Source organism: Chionomys nivalis, chromosome 10 (assembly GCF_950005125.1).
Source record: "Chionomys nivalis chromosome 10, mChiNiv1.1, whole genome shotgun sequence".
In the NCBI taxonomy this organism is placed as follows: domain Eukaryota; kingdom Metazoa; phylum Chordata; class Mammalia; order Rodentia; family Cricetidae; genus Chionomys; species Chionomys nivalis.
This window is the reverse complement of record NC_080095.1, coordinates 83,698,135-83,711,432: the sequence shown is the minus strand read 5'-3', so window position 1 is coordinate 83,711,432 and position 13,298 is coordinate 83,698,135. Positions and strand designations below refer to the sequence as shown.

Here is a 13,298-nt window from a genome sequence, read left to right as displayed (position 1 = left end):
AGTTGTGTAATGAAGTTCTAAAGGAATTAGAGGGGATGGGCTCAAAACAGAAATGAAGGCAAGTTAAAACGGCCACATGTAGCTGGGGAAGAAGGAATCCCCACATGTAGCTGGGGAAGAAGGAATCCCCACGTGTAGCTGGGGAAGAAGGAAACCCCACATGTCACTGGGGAAGAAGGAAAGAATCCCCACGTGTAGCTGGGGAAGAAGGAATCCCCACGTGTAGCTGGGGAAGAAGGAATCCCCCCATGTAGCTGGGGAAGAAGGAATCCCCCCCGTGTAGCTGGGGAAGAAGGAAACCCCACATATAGCTGGGGAAGAAGGAAAGAATCCCCACGTGTAGCTGGGGAAAAAGGAATTCCCACGTGTAACTGGGGAAGAAGGAATCCCCACCTGTAGCTGGGAAAAAAGGAATCCCCACAGGCAGCTGGGAAAGAAGGAAGTTGCCTTGTAAATGAAGACTGCTCATTCATTTACTGGCTGCCCAATCAAAAAAAAAATCACACGGAAAATATAATTACAGTACTGCTTGACCACTAACTTAGGAATCTTCTAAATAGTTCTTTTATCTTAAATTAACCAATTTTTATTGTTCTGTGTATTGATACGAGGCTGTGGCCTACTAGTAAGGTTTTCCAGTGCGCTCTTCTCCTTCAGCAGCTACATGGGATCATTTACATACTCTATCTATAAATCTCTGCTCAGATTTTCTGCCTGGCTTTGCTCTGCTAAGCCATTGTCCGTAAGAGCTTTCTTCATCAACCAATAAAAATAACACATATACAGAAGGACATTCCATATCATCTCCCCTTTTATGTCTAATTAAAAAGGAAGATTTTAACTTTAGCATAGTAAAATTACAATAACAAAACAGGTATTAAGCAAGAATTATAGCTACAATACTTCTTTGTGAGTCTAAAGTTTTATATCTACTTTATCTTTTATCATGACTAAGGAAAACTATAATTATAACTGTCTATTCTTCAACTCCATCAAAGACCTCAGAAGGATGTACTAATTAAATAAACAGGAAGTGCATTGTAAGCAACTTCCAAAGTACTGGACTTGACAGAGACATCTTGCTGCCTGGACAGTCACCCAAAGTTCTTCTGTAACGTTGGGGCATCCGTCTTCAGCCTACAGACCCATAGTATCCAGCAGACTTTTCTGTGAAGCAAGAAATTTGGAATATTGTTGTGCCTATATTGGCAGTTTCTCAGTCACTTTCTTCTGTATCCTGAAGTATATATGGCAGATTTTTTTCATGAAGCAGGAACCCTGAAGGACCATCCCATCTTTTGGAAAGTTTAGCAGTCACTTTTCTGTGAGTCCTGAATTCCAGTTCATACAGCATAACATCAAGCAGTCCAGGCAAGAGAAGTTTCTTGCCCAAATGGTTAACCTTGTCACATTGAAGGCAAATTCCTTATCAACAAGACAGGACTTGAAACAACGGGAACCAGTTCCAAAGAGGTAGAGTGAAAGAACTGACTAGCAATGAAGAGCAACCATCATTATAACACACCTCAGAAGCAACAACCTCCTATAATTACCTCTATTTGAGCAGGCACTAATGGGAATTCCAAGGATGGATAGAAACTTGGTAGATGCAGTCCTTTAAAGAATCTGGCTACCTATTCACTACAAGTATACTTACAGTGGTATGCTTAAGCATATTTAGTCAAATACAATTTAAGATTCTTATAATAGTGACTTATTTTTTCTTTTCTCTCATTATTCCAACCTTTTCAGTTTTCAGAAAAGTGAAACACTGCCGGGCGGTGGTGGCGCACGCCTTTAATCCCAGCACTCGGGAGGCAGAGGCAGGTGGATCTCTGTGAGTTCGAGGCCAGCCTGGTCCACAAGAGCTAGTTCCAGGACAGGAACCAAAAGCTACGGAGAAACCCTGTCTCGAAAATAAAAAAAAAAAAAAGTGAAACAAGAACACAAATGGAAAGGTACAGGAACATTCAATCTTCTATCAAAAGCACAAATACCACAACATGACTAATTATAAAGTAAAAAACTGCCATTTTGTAGAACAAAACACTAGCCACTTGGTAAAGTTACATCATGTATTTCCACAAAAGAAACATTCCTTGCCAGAGTGATTGATGAATGTTAGACCACATCTTTGGCCTGTGCCCCTGTCAATTATGGGGGAACTCCCATCACTGTGGAGTTAAAGAATGTGGACTGTTTCCCAATACGTGTTTTGTTTTCATTTACATCTGTGTATGTTTTCTAGTCTGGGGCCACCTGTCCCTGAACAGCTGGAAGCAGGCAGTATGGTCAAGAATTCTAAGCCAAAACACATTAACTAGTGATGCTTGATCCTGCCAAGGGTGACTGCCGACCGTGGGAATTACCCGTCTTGAACTTTTACACAGCTGTATGTTCTAACTCACTGGAGGAAAACTGTTTCCTAGGAAATCATTGTTTTTAGACCATAAAGTTTTTCAGTTCAGCACCCACACTGTTCTTACAGCTTACAGTCTAATGTCCGTGCAAGCCAGGTCACGGTGGGACACACTGCAGTGAGTGTGAGGAGAACTCTTACAGAAATCCATCTGGAAGATGCATTTATAAGTGAATGTTAAAAACACAAGTGCAGTCAGTTGGATTTACTATGGACATGCCACAAAAAAAAAACAATGGAGTTTCATATTATTATTTTTTGTGTGTGTGTTGATTTTTCAAGACAGGGTTTCTCTACGTATCCCTGGATGTCCTGGCAGTTATTCTGTAGGCCAGACTGAACTCAGACTCACAAAGATCTACCTGCCTCTGTCTCCCAAGTGCTTGTATTTAAGGCATGTACAACCATTGCCCAGCAAGTTTCATATCCTTTTATTTTTTTCTAAGTAATTTGAACTTAGAAAATGAATACAGCTTAATTCTAGCTTTGAAAACAGTATTTTTTTATAATCATATAAAAGACTTTTTTTTGTTTTAGCATTATTAACCTACGAGAAATATTAACCTTTATTAAAATTTCTCTGAGTTATTACAGTGGAACAAACACATAAGGCCGTAGTTGACTATAGCCAAACTTCTGCTATTTGGAAGGCTGTGGAGGGAAATCGATCCCTCTGAACAGAAGTAGAATCTGATAGCTACATAGGTCACAGGAAGTCAGAGGTGTGTCATATATGATTCTCAGGACTTTGGGTCTATCGCATAGTTACTATTTATTGAACAGACATTCACAGTATGCCTGATGGGTACTTCAGATGCTACAGGGTGATCCTCTGTCTTCTTGGATTTGAGGTCCATGTCTTTCAGTTCATGTGTGAGTTCTATCTATAGGATTCAGAACAGTCCTGCCCACTCCATCATTCTGCAATGAAGGAGGCATTCAACATTCATGCTGCCCAATGGAGAAGCTACTAGTCATATGTAACCATCAAGAACTTAGAGTATAAATATTTCAAGTGAGGGATGTAATTGTGCATTTCTGAATTTTACTCATTTAACATGTGGAGCCATGTTGAAGGAGAACCATTTGTTGGTTCCCAGTCGCCCAGCTAGCTTAGATCCAAAATAATCACACAGAAACTGTATTGATTAAATCAATGCTTGGCCCATTAGCTCTAGTTTCTTATTGGCTAACTCCTACATATTAATTTAACCCATTTCTATTAATCTGTGTGTCACCACATGACAGTGGCTTATTGGCAAAGTTTTGGTATGTCTGACTCCGGTGCAGCTCCATAGCCTCTCTCTGATTCTGCCTCCTTCCTCCCGGCATTCAGTTTAGTTTTCCCCGCCTACCTAAGTTCTGCCTTGCCATAGGTCCAAAGCAATTTCTTTATTCATTAATGGTCATAACAGCATACACAGGGAAATCTCACATCAGAGCCAGTGAGTTGGCTCAGTAGATAAAGGTACCTGTCACCAAGCCTGTTGGCCTGAATTTGATACCCAGAGCCCATATAGTAGGACAAAAGGGACTCCTATCAGTTGTTTTCTGACCTGCACACATGTACTACAGCACATGTGTATACACAAAAATAATATAAAATATTGCATGTGATTAGTGGGCACATATTAGACAACATAAATTTGGTTTTTGCATTGATGTTTGCATTTATGTAAAAGAATTTTACATCTCAGTTTAAAATATACTTCTAAAGAAAGTCAATGTAAGAAATGATAAATATAATGTGACCATAAGTCATGGTGACCCCTACATTATCTTCTGTATAAACATGTACTTTTGGTTAAAAATTTGTTAGTATGTCCTTGCCCTGTTTCACTATATATCCTTAATTATTTTCTTCAGATAACACTTATCTCAGTTTTCTATATATAATTGGCTATTTTAAAACCATAAAGGAAGAGTAAGCAAGATAACTCAGTGAGTATAGGTACTTGTTGCCGACCTTGACAACATGGAAGAAAGAAAGAGCTGACTCCTACAAGTTGTCCTTTGACCTCCACATGAACAATCAGGGAAGAGGACTTGGGGTGATATAATGCTTATTTATAATGAAGGAAAAAATCAATTTTGAAACATTTTTAAAATTTTATTTATTATGTATATGATGGTCTGCCTGCATATACACAGAAGAGGGTACTGATATTACTACTGATAGTTATGAGCCACTATGTGGTTACTGGGAATTGAACTCAGGACCTCTGGAAGAGTAGTCAGTGCTCTTAACTGCTGAGGCATCTTACAGTCCAATTTTGAAACATTTTTAAAAGAAGGAATGTTGAGAAACCCTGTCTCGAAAAAACAAACAAACAAAAAAAAAACAAAAACAAAAAAAAAGAAGGAATGTTGTAATGTGGGATTCTCCTCTGTATGCTATATGTTTCATTACCATTGGTTAATAAAGAAGCTGTTTAGGCACAATGGCTTAGGAGAGTAAAGCCAGGTGGGAAATCCAAACAGAGATATTTATAAAGAGTAAGTGGAGTCAGAGAAACACCATGTAGCTGCCAAAGGAGAAAGACACCAGAAAACCTTCCCAGTAGGTCACAACCTTATGGAGATACACAGATTAATAGAAATGTGTTAATTTAAGATATAAGAGCTAGCTATAAAAATTCCTGAACTATAGACAAAACAGTGTTGTAATTAATATAATTTCTGTGTGATTATTAGATCTGGGCTGTCTGCTCTCTAAATATCTCTTCAACACAAATAATAAAGAAGGGGAGAGGGAAGTGAGAGAAACGTCACCTTTCACAATAGCCACAAATCACATAAAATATCTTGGGGTAACACTAACAAAAGATGTGAAAGACCTATTTGATAAGAACTTTAAATCTTTGAAGAAAGAAATTGGAAAAGATACCAGAAAATGGAAAGATCTCCCATGCTCTTGGATAGGAAGGATCAACATAGTAAAAATGGCAATCTTACCAAAAGCAATCTATAGATTCAATGAAATCCCCATCAAAATCCCAGCACAATTCTTTACAGACCTTGAAAGAACAATAATCAACTTCATATGGAAAAACAAAAAACCCAGGATAGCCAAAACAACCTTGTATAATAAAAGAACTCCTGGAGGCATTGCCATCCCTGACATCAAGCTCTATTATAGAGCTACAGTAATAAAAACAGCTTGGTATTCACATAAAAACAGAGATTTTGACCAATGGAATTGAATTGAAGACCTCGATATTAATCCACACACCTACAAACACCTGATTTTTGACAAAGAAGCAAAAATTATACATTGGAAAAAAGAAAGCATCTTTAACAAATGGTGCTGGCATAACTGGATGTCAACCTGTAGAAGAATGGAAATAGATCCATATCTGTTGCCATCCACAAAGCTCAAGTCCAAACATATTAAAGACCTCAATATAACTCCGACCACACTGAACCTGATAGAGGAGAAAGCAGGAAGTAACCTTCAATGCATGGGCAAAGGAGACCACTTTCATAAATATAACCCTAGTAGCACAGACAATAAGAGCAACAATAAATAAATGGGACCTCCTGAAACTGAGAAGCTTCTGTAGAGCAAAGGATATAGTCACTAAGACAAAAAGGCAGCCTACTGAATGGGAAAAAATATTCAACAACCCCACATCAGACAAAGAACTGATCTCCAAAATATATAAAGAACTCAAAATATATAAAGAAATTAGACATTAAAATTCTAAATAACCCAATTAAAAAGTGGTATACTGAACTAAACAGAGAATTCGCAATAGAAGAATTTCGAATGGCCAAAAGATACTGAAGGACATGTTCAGCTTCCTATCAGGGAAATGCAAATCAAAACAACTCTGAGACACCGTCTTACTCCTGTCAGAATGGCTAAGATCAAAAACACTAATGATAGCTTATGCTGGAGAGGATGTGGAGCAAGGGGAACACTCATCCATTGCTGGTGGGAATGCAAACTTGTGCAACCACTTTGGAAATCAGTGTGGCAGTTTCTCAGAAAATTGGGAATCAACCTACCTCAGTACCCAGCAATACCACTCTTGGGAATATACCCAAAAGATGCTCAATCATACTACAAAAGCATTTGTTCAACTATGTTCATAGCAGCACTATTTGTAATAGCCAGAACCTGGAAAAAACCTAGATACCCCTCAACTAAAGAATGGATAAAGAAAGTGTGGCACATTTACACATTAGAGTACTACTCAGTGGTAAAAAAAAAAATGACATCTTGAAATTTGCATGCAAATGGATGGAAATAGAAAACACTATCCGGAGTGAAGTAACCCAGACCCAAAAAATGAATATGGTATGTACTCACTCATAAGTGGATACTAGGCATAAACAAAGGGCATCAAGCCTGTAGTTCATGATCCTAAATAAACTAAGTAATAAGGTGAACCCAAAGAAAAACATATATAGACCCTCCTGGAAATTAAAAACAGACAAAAATTTGGGAGCATGGGGGTAGTGGTAGAAGGAAAGGGAGAGGGGGGGTTGAGGAGAACTTGAGGGAATGGGGTAGTCAAGATGGAGGAAGGAGAGATATGAGAGCAAGGAAAGAGCTATCTTATAAATCTGCTAAATGACATAGAAAAATGCATACATACATACATACATACATACATAAAAAGAGATATCTTGATGGAGGGAGCCATTGTGGAGTTATCAAGAAACCTGGCTCTAGAATAATGCCCAAGAACCCACAGAGATGACCCCAGCTAAGACCCTAAGAAATAGAAGGGAGGATATCTGAACTGGCCTTATGCTGTAGTCAGACTGATGATTATCTTAAATATCATCATAAAACCTTCATTCAACAACAGATGGGAACAGAGGCAATGACCCACATCAGAGCACTGAACTGATCTCCCAAATACAGTTGAAGAGTGGAAGGAGTGAGAGTATGAACAAGGAATTCAAGACCATGAGGGGTCCTTCCACTGAGACAGTTTGCTTGAGCTAATGGTAGCTCACCAACTCCAACTGGACTGGGAGTCAACTCTGAAGGGGGTTGACAGTTGGGGAAGACTGAGAGGCCACTGATGGTGACACTGGGATTTGTCTCTACAGCATGTATTGGCTGCAGGGGATCCTATTTTCTTTGGATGTAAACCTTACGCAACCTAGATGTAGTAGGGAAATCCTTGAACTTTCCACAGGGTGGGGTTCATGGCCCTTTCTTAGGATTGGAGGGGGTGGGGTGGGAGGGTCTGTGGAGGGAGTAAGAGGAGAGTGGGAGGAGGGGAGGGAGTGGGAATTTGGATTGGTATTTTTTAAGTAATAAAAAAAAATGTAATGCAAAAAAAAACCTAAAAATAAAAGGCTTACTGAGAATCATGAAAATCATGACATAGATTTACAGCCATTATTCTCTGAATACACACTACTTCACCTACGACACAGGAAACTGGAACTACACTACTTTCCAATACAAATAGCATGTTTTCAATGATACACATCAGGAAGGAAGTATTCATTCTCTACCTGAACCCAAAGATACATGCTGAACCCAACCAACAGATGTGTGGGGGGAGATTAATGTTTGTTCACCAGTTAGGAGACTTCTTTTTTACACATGGAAATCAAAAGACTGGGTGACAGTAGCACTAAGGACACTGTGAAGGCAGATAGCAGCTATTACTGGGGTATCCCCAACAAGAGAGCAATGCCTGTGGGTCAGTAAATGGTGAGGAGGTAAACCACTCTGGAGTCCCTTTTCTCAAGGAACAGTATCTGCTTTACTGCACATGAGTAAGCACTTAACATAGTAAAAGTCTATCGACTGCGATAGGTTAGCACATTTTCTTGGATTGGCCAGTGAGTGCTCATAGCACAAGGATCTCTATGCACATATAAGGAACATATAAAGGGGGACATGGAGAGTGCAGACTCATGGCCAGCTACCAGCTACTCACACTACTTCAGAAATCAATGTTCTGACTTCTGGGAATATTCAGGAGTATGGTGTGCCAATTCTCATTTAGAAGCACAGTTTGGCAAATAGGCTGGCTACCAGGTCGTGCCTGCATTTTCTCCTATATCAGACGTCTTCTGAGACTAGTATTCTTTCTTAGCAAGTATTGAAAGTCAAATAGAAATATCTTGTAAATTGGTTTAAATGTCTGTATACATGCTTTAACATGCATGTGTTTATTCTGCTGGGATGTTGTCTTAATTAGAATTTCTATTGATGTGAAAAACACCATGACCACAGTAACTCTTCTAAAAGAAAACATTTAAATGAAGTGATGGCTTCCTTACAGTTCAAAGGTTTAGTCCATTATCATTACGATCAGGGAGCATGGGGGCTGGGAGTATGGCAGTGTGCAGGCAAACATGGGGCTGGAGAATTCTATATCTTGATCCTAAGGCAACAGAACTACACTGAGACTCTGGGTGTGGTTTGCGCATATATGAGACCTCAAAACCTGCCTCCACAGTGGCACACTTCCTCCAACAAGGTCACACCTCCAATAGTGCCACTCCCTTTGGAGTCCACTTTCTTTAAAACTACCACAGATGTATATTCTGGTTATAGCTTAAATGTGTGCTGAAATACTCCAGGCAGCCAAAATAAGAGGAAAGATATGAGCTGTTAACAGAATCATAAACACAAAAATTTTGTAGAGAGGACCCCTTCTAATTGAGGACACCTAAAAAAAAGAGGATCATTTTGTGGCATTTGTTTTCATTGATACATCAAACTGAATTACATTTACCCTTATTTTCTCTATTAGAGAGCAAATCATGCTGCTAAGTGAGCGACTGTAAACAATGTATGAATTGCAAGATCTGAAAGAAACAATAACAAGAATGAAGAATGAAATAAACTTCTTGCTTGATAATCTTCAGGAGGAAACTAATATGTAATTCAGCATCCTTAATGCAAGCATCATGGGTAAGACCAAAAACACACTATGACTCTTTACTGGTCTACCGATGTCATCCCTGTTCACCTCATGTTAGTAAGACTCAATGGGTACAGATTCTGGCGTTACTAAGAAAAAATATCTTACAGTAAACTCCCTGTTCCTCTGGATCTTACAAACATTCTGTCCCCTTTTCCATAATGATCACTGAGTCTTAGGTATAGGAGTTTTGTTTAGTTTATTAGTTAGGAATGAGCTTCACAATTCTGTAATTTGATTGGTTGTAGGTTTCTGCAAAGATCTCCATCTATTGCAAAGAGAAGTTTCCTTGATGAGAGGTGAGGACATAACTGAAGAATTGAAGCTAAAAGCCTTAGATGAGAGAGAACACATGACATTTGTCTCTCTGGATCTGAGTTACCTCACTCAGTATGATCTTTTCTAGTTCCATCCACACACTCACATAGTTCATGATTTCATTTTTCTTTACAACTGACTAGTATTCCACCGTGTATATGTACTACATTTTCATTGTTCATTCATGAAGGACAATTAACTTGTTTCCATTTCCTAAATTATCATGAATAGAGCAGCAATGAACATGGCTGAACAAGAACCTGTGGAGTAGGAGATTGATTCCTTTGCCAAGATGCCAAGAAATGATATAGCTGGGTCATATGGGAGATTTATTTTTAGAATTTTGAGGATTCTCCATTCTGATTTTCAGAAAGGCTGACTGGTTTGCAATCCCACCAACAGTGAATGAGCCTTCCCTCCAGCATTTGATTTTGTTTGTTTTGCTGATCTTTGCCATTCTGACTGGGATAAAATAAAATCTTAAAGTTATTTTTATTTTCATTTCCCTAATTACTAGAAACAATGAACATTTTTTGAGATATTTTTTAGATTTTTTTTCTTCTTTTGAGAACTCTCTGTTCAGGTCCCAGCCCCATTTTGTTTTTGAATGTGTCATTTGTGTTTTTGACTGTTTTTTGAGTTCTTCATATATCTTGGATATTAATTTTCTGTTAGTTATATAGCTGACAGATTCTCTCACATTCTGGGGGCTTTCTCTTCACTTGTTTCTTTACCTATGCAAAAGCTTTTTAGTTTAATGAAGTCCTAGTTGCCAATTGTTGAATTTAATTCTTCAAATGGAGTCCCATTTATGTATGTATGTATGTATGTATGTATGTATGTATGTATGTATGTATACAGTGTTCTGTCTGCATGACTGCCTGCATGCCAGAAGAGGGCACCAGTCTCATTACAGATGGTTGTGAGCCACCATGTGGTTGCTGGCAATCAAGACCTCTGGAAGAGCAGCCAGTGCTCTCAACTGCTGGGCCATCTCTCCAGCCCATGGAGTCCTATTTTTAAAAGTACTTTTCTATACCTATATCCTGTAGGGTACCTGTAATGATCTGTCCTGTCCCTTTAAGAGATAAGCCATGCCCACTCCCACCTTTGCTACTATAAAAACCCAACTAGAATGCTGATTCCCTGAATTCATCATGCCCCTATCTATTACACTGCCTCTAATACTGACCCATCAGATACAAACTCAAAGAAGTAGTTCTGAAGCCGGGCGATGGTGGCGCACGCCTTTAATCCCAGCACTCGGGAGGCAGAGGCAGGCGGATCTCTGTGAGTTCGAGACCAGCCTGGTCTACAAGAGCTAGTTCCAGGACAGGCTCCAAAGCTACAGAGAAACCCTGTCTCAAAAGAACAAAAAAACAAACAAACAAAAAAAGTAGTTCTGAGGTTCCTTCAGTGTGGACCTGGTGCCTCTTTTGTGAAGCGGCAGCTGAGGAGACTCCAGCGTTCGCCATGGCCGACGAGAAATCCAAGGAAGGAGTCAAGACCGAGAACAACGACCATATTAATTTGAAGGTGGCAGGACAGGATGGCTCTGTGGTGCAGTTTAAAATTAAGAGGCATACACCACTTAGTAAACTAATGAAAGCCTATTGTGAACGACAGGGTTTGTCCATGAGGCAGATCAGATTCCGGTTTGATGGGCAGCCAATCAATGAAACAGGCACACCTGCACAGTTGGAAATGGAGGATGAAGATACGATTGATGTGTTCCAGCAGCAGACAGGAGGTGTCTACTAAAAAGGGAACCTGCTACTTTACTTCAGAACCTACTTGGTCAGGTTATAGACCAAGAATACATTCGCAATTAGAAAGCCGCAATTTGGTCCCACCACATCCTGACTACTACAGTATAGTTTTCTCTATTCTTTCATTTCCTCATCCCCATTTCTTTATTGTACATAAAGTAACTGGTGTATGTGCACAAGCATATTGTGCTTTTTTCTTTCTTTTTTTTTTAAACTAAATGGCCAATGTTCTGTTTTGATTGACAGCAGATGGAGGTGGTCTGGGGGAAAGTACGGAAATATCCTCCTGCTCCATTAGTGGCATGCTCATTCAGTCTTTTTTTTTTAATTATCTTTGTTTACATTTTTTTATTTTTTTATTTTTATTTTTATTCTTTTTTAATTAAAATTTCCACCTGCTCCCCGTTTCCCATTTCCCTCCCCTCCTCCCAAATATTGCCCCTCCCCCCACTCCCCTCCCCCTATCCCCACTCCTCTTCTCCTCCCCCCACACCATTCCCCCTCCCTCTCGATGCTGAAGAGCAGTCCAAATTCCCTGCCCTGCGGGAAGACGAAGGTCTTCTATCTACGTCCAGGAAGGTGAGCGTCTAAACAGGCTAAGCTCCCACAAAGCCAGTTCATGTATTAGGATCGAAACCTAGTGCCATTGTCCTTGGCTTCTCATCAGCCTTCATTGTCCGCCATGCTCAGAGAGTCCAGTTTCAACCCATGCTTATTCAGTCCCAGACCAGCTGGCCTTGGTGGGCTCCCAATAAATCAGTTCCACTGTCACAGTGGGTGGGTGCACCCTTCATGGTCCTGATTTCCTTGCTCATGTTCTCCCTCCTTCTGCTCCTCATTTGGACCTTAAGAGCTCAGACCATTGCTCCAAATTGAGTCTCTGTCTCTACCTCGATCCATCGCCAGATGAAGGTTCTAAGGTGATATGTAAGATATTCATCAGTATAGGATAGGGTCATTTCAGGTTCCCTCTCCTCAGTTGCCCAAGGTACCAGCTGGGGACATCTCCCTGGACACCTGCGAACCCCTCTAGAGTCAAGTCTCTTGCCAACCCTAAGATGGCTCCCTTAGTTAGGATATATACTTCGCTGCTCCCGTATCCACCCTTCCTATATCCCAACCATCCCAATCCCCCAGGCTCCTCCCATCCTCCCCTTCTCACGTTTCTCATCCCATTTCCCCTTTGCCCCATGCCACCTCACCCGCAAGTTCCCAGTTTTTGCCCTGCAATCTTGTCTACTTCCCCTCTCCAGGCGGATGACTATACGATATTCTTTGGGTTCACTTTCTTATTTAGCTTCTCTAGGATCACAAATTATATGCTCAATGTCCTTTATTTATGACTAGAAACCGATTATGAGTGAGTACATCCCATGTTCCTCTTTTTGGGTCTGGGATACCTCACTCAGGATAGTGTTTTCTATTTCCATCCATTTACACGCAAAATTTGAGAAGTCATTGTTTTTTACCGCTGAGTAGTACTCTAATATGTGTATATTCCACACTTTCTTCATCCATTCCTCCATTGAAGGGCATCTAGGTTGTTTCCAGGTTCTGGCTATTACAAACAATGCTGCTATGAACATAGTTGAACAGATACTTTTGTCATATGATAGGGCATCTCTTGGGTATATTCCCAAGAGTGGTATTGCTGGGTACTGAGGTAGGTTGATTCCCAATTTTCTGAGAAACTGCCACACTGATTTCCAAAGTGGTTGCACAAGTTTGCATTCCCACCAGCAATGGATGAGTGTGCCCCTTTGTCCACAACCTCTCCAGCAAAGGCTATCATTGGTGTTTTTGATTTTAGCCATTCTGACAGGTGTAAGATGGTATCTCAAAGTTGTTTTAATTTGCATTTCCCTTATCGCTAAGGAGGTTGAGCAT

At 40.0% G+C, this 13,298-nt stretch overlaps 1 protein-coding gene across 1 annotated transcript; it reads left to right on the top strand.

The window, feature by feature from the left end:
• The first annotated feature begins 11,115 nt into the window (after positions 1 to 11,115).
• On the top strand, positions 11,116 to 11,418 carry LOC130882990 (small ubiquitin-related modifier 2-like). Its single transcript, XM_057783131.1, has 2 exons — positions 11,116 to 11,269; positions 11,327 to 11,418. The coding sequence occupies exons 1-2, from the start codon at positions 11,116 to 11,118 to the stop codon at positions 11,401 to 11,403; spliced, it is 231 nt and encodes a 76-aa protein (XP_057639114.1). The 3' UTR covers positions 11,404 to 11,418.
• The last annotated feature ends 1,880 nt before the right edge of the window (positions 11,419 to 13,298 follow it).

Excerpts from the sequence above, each read along its gene's own strand:
- LOC130882990 (XM_057783131.1), top strand. The coding sequence starts at position 11,116 with ATGGCCGACGAGAAATCCAAGGAAGGAGTCAAGACCGAGAACAACGAC. Across the intron at positions 11,270-11,326 it reads AGCCTATTGTGAACGACAGG|GCACACCTGCACAGTTGGAA; the intron begins GTTTGTCCATGA and ends TCAATGAAACAG.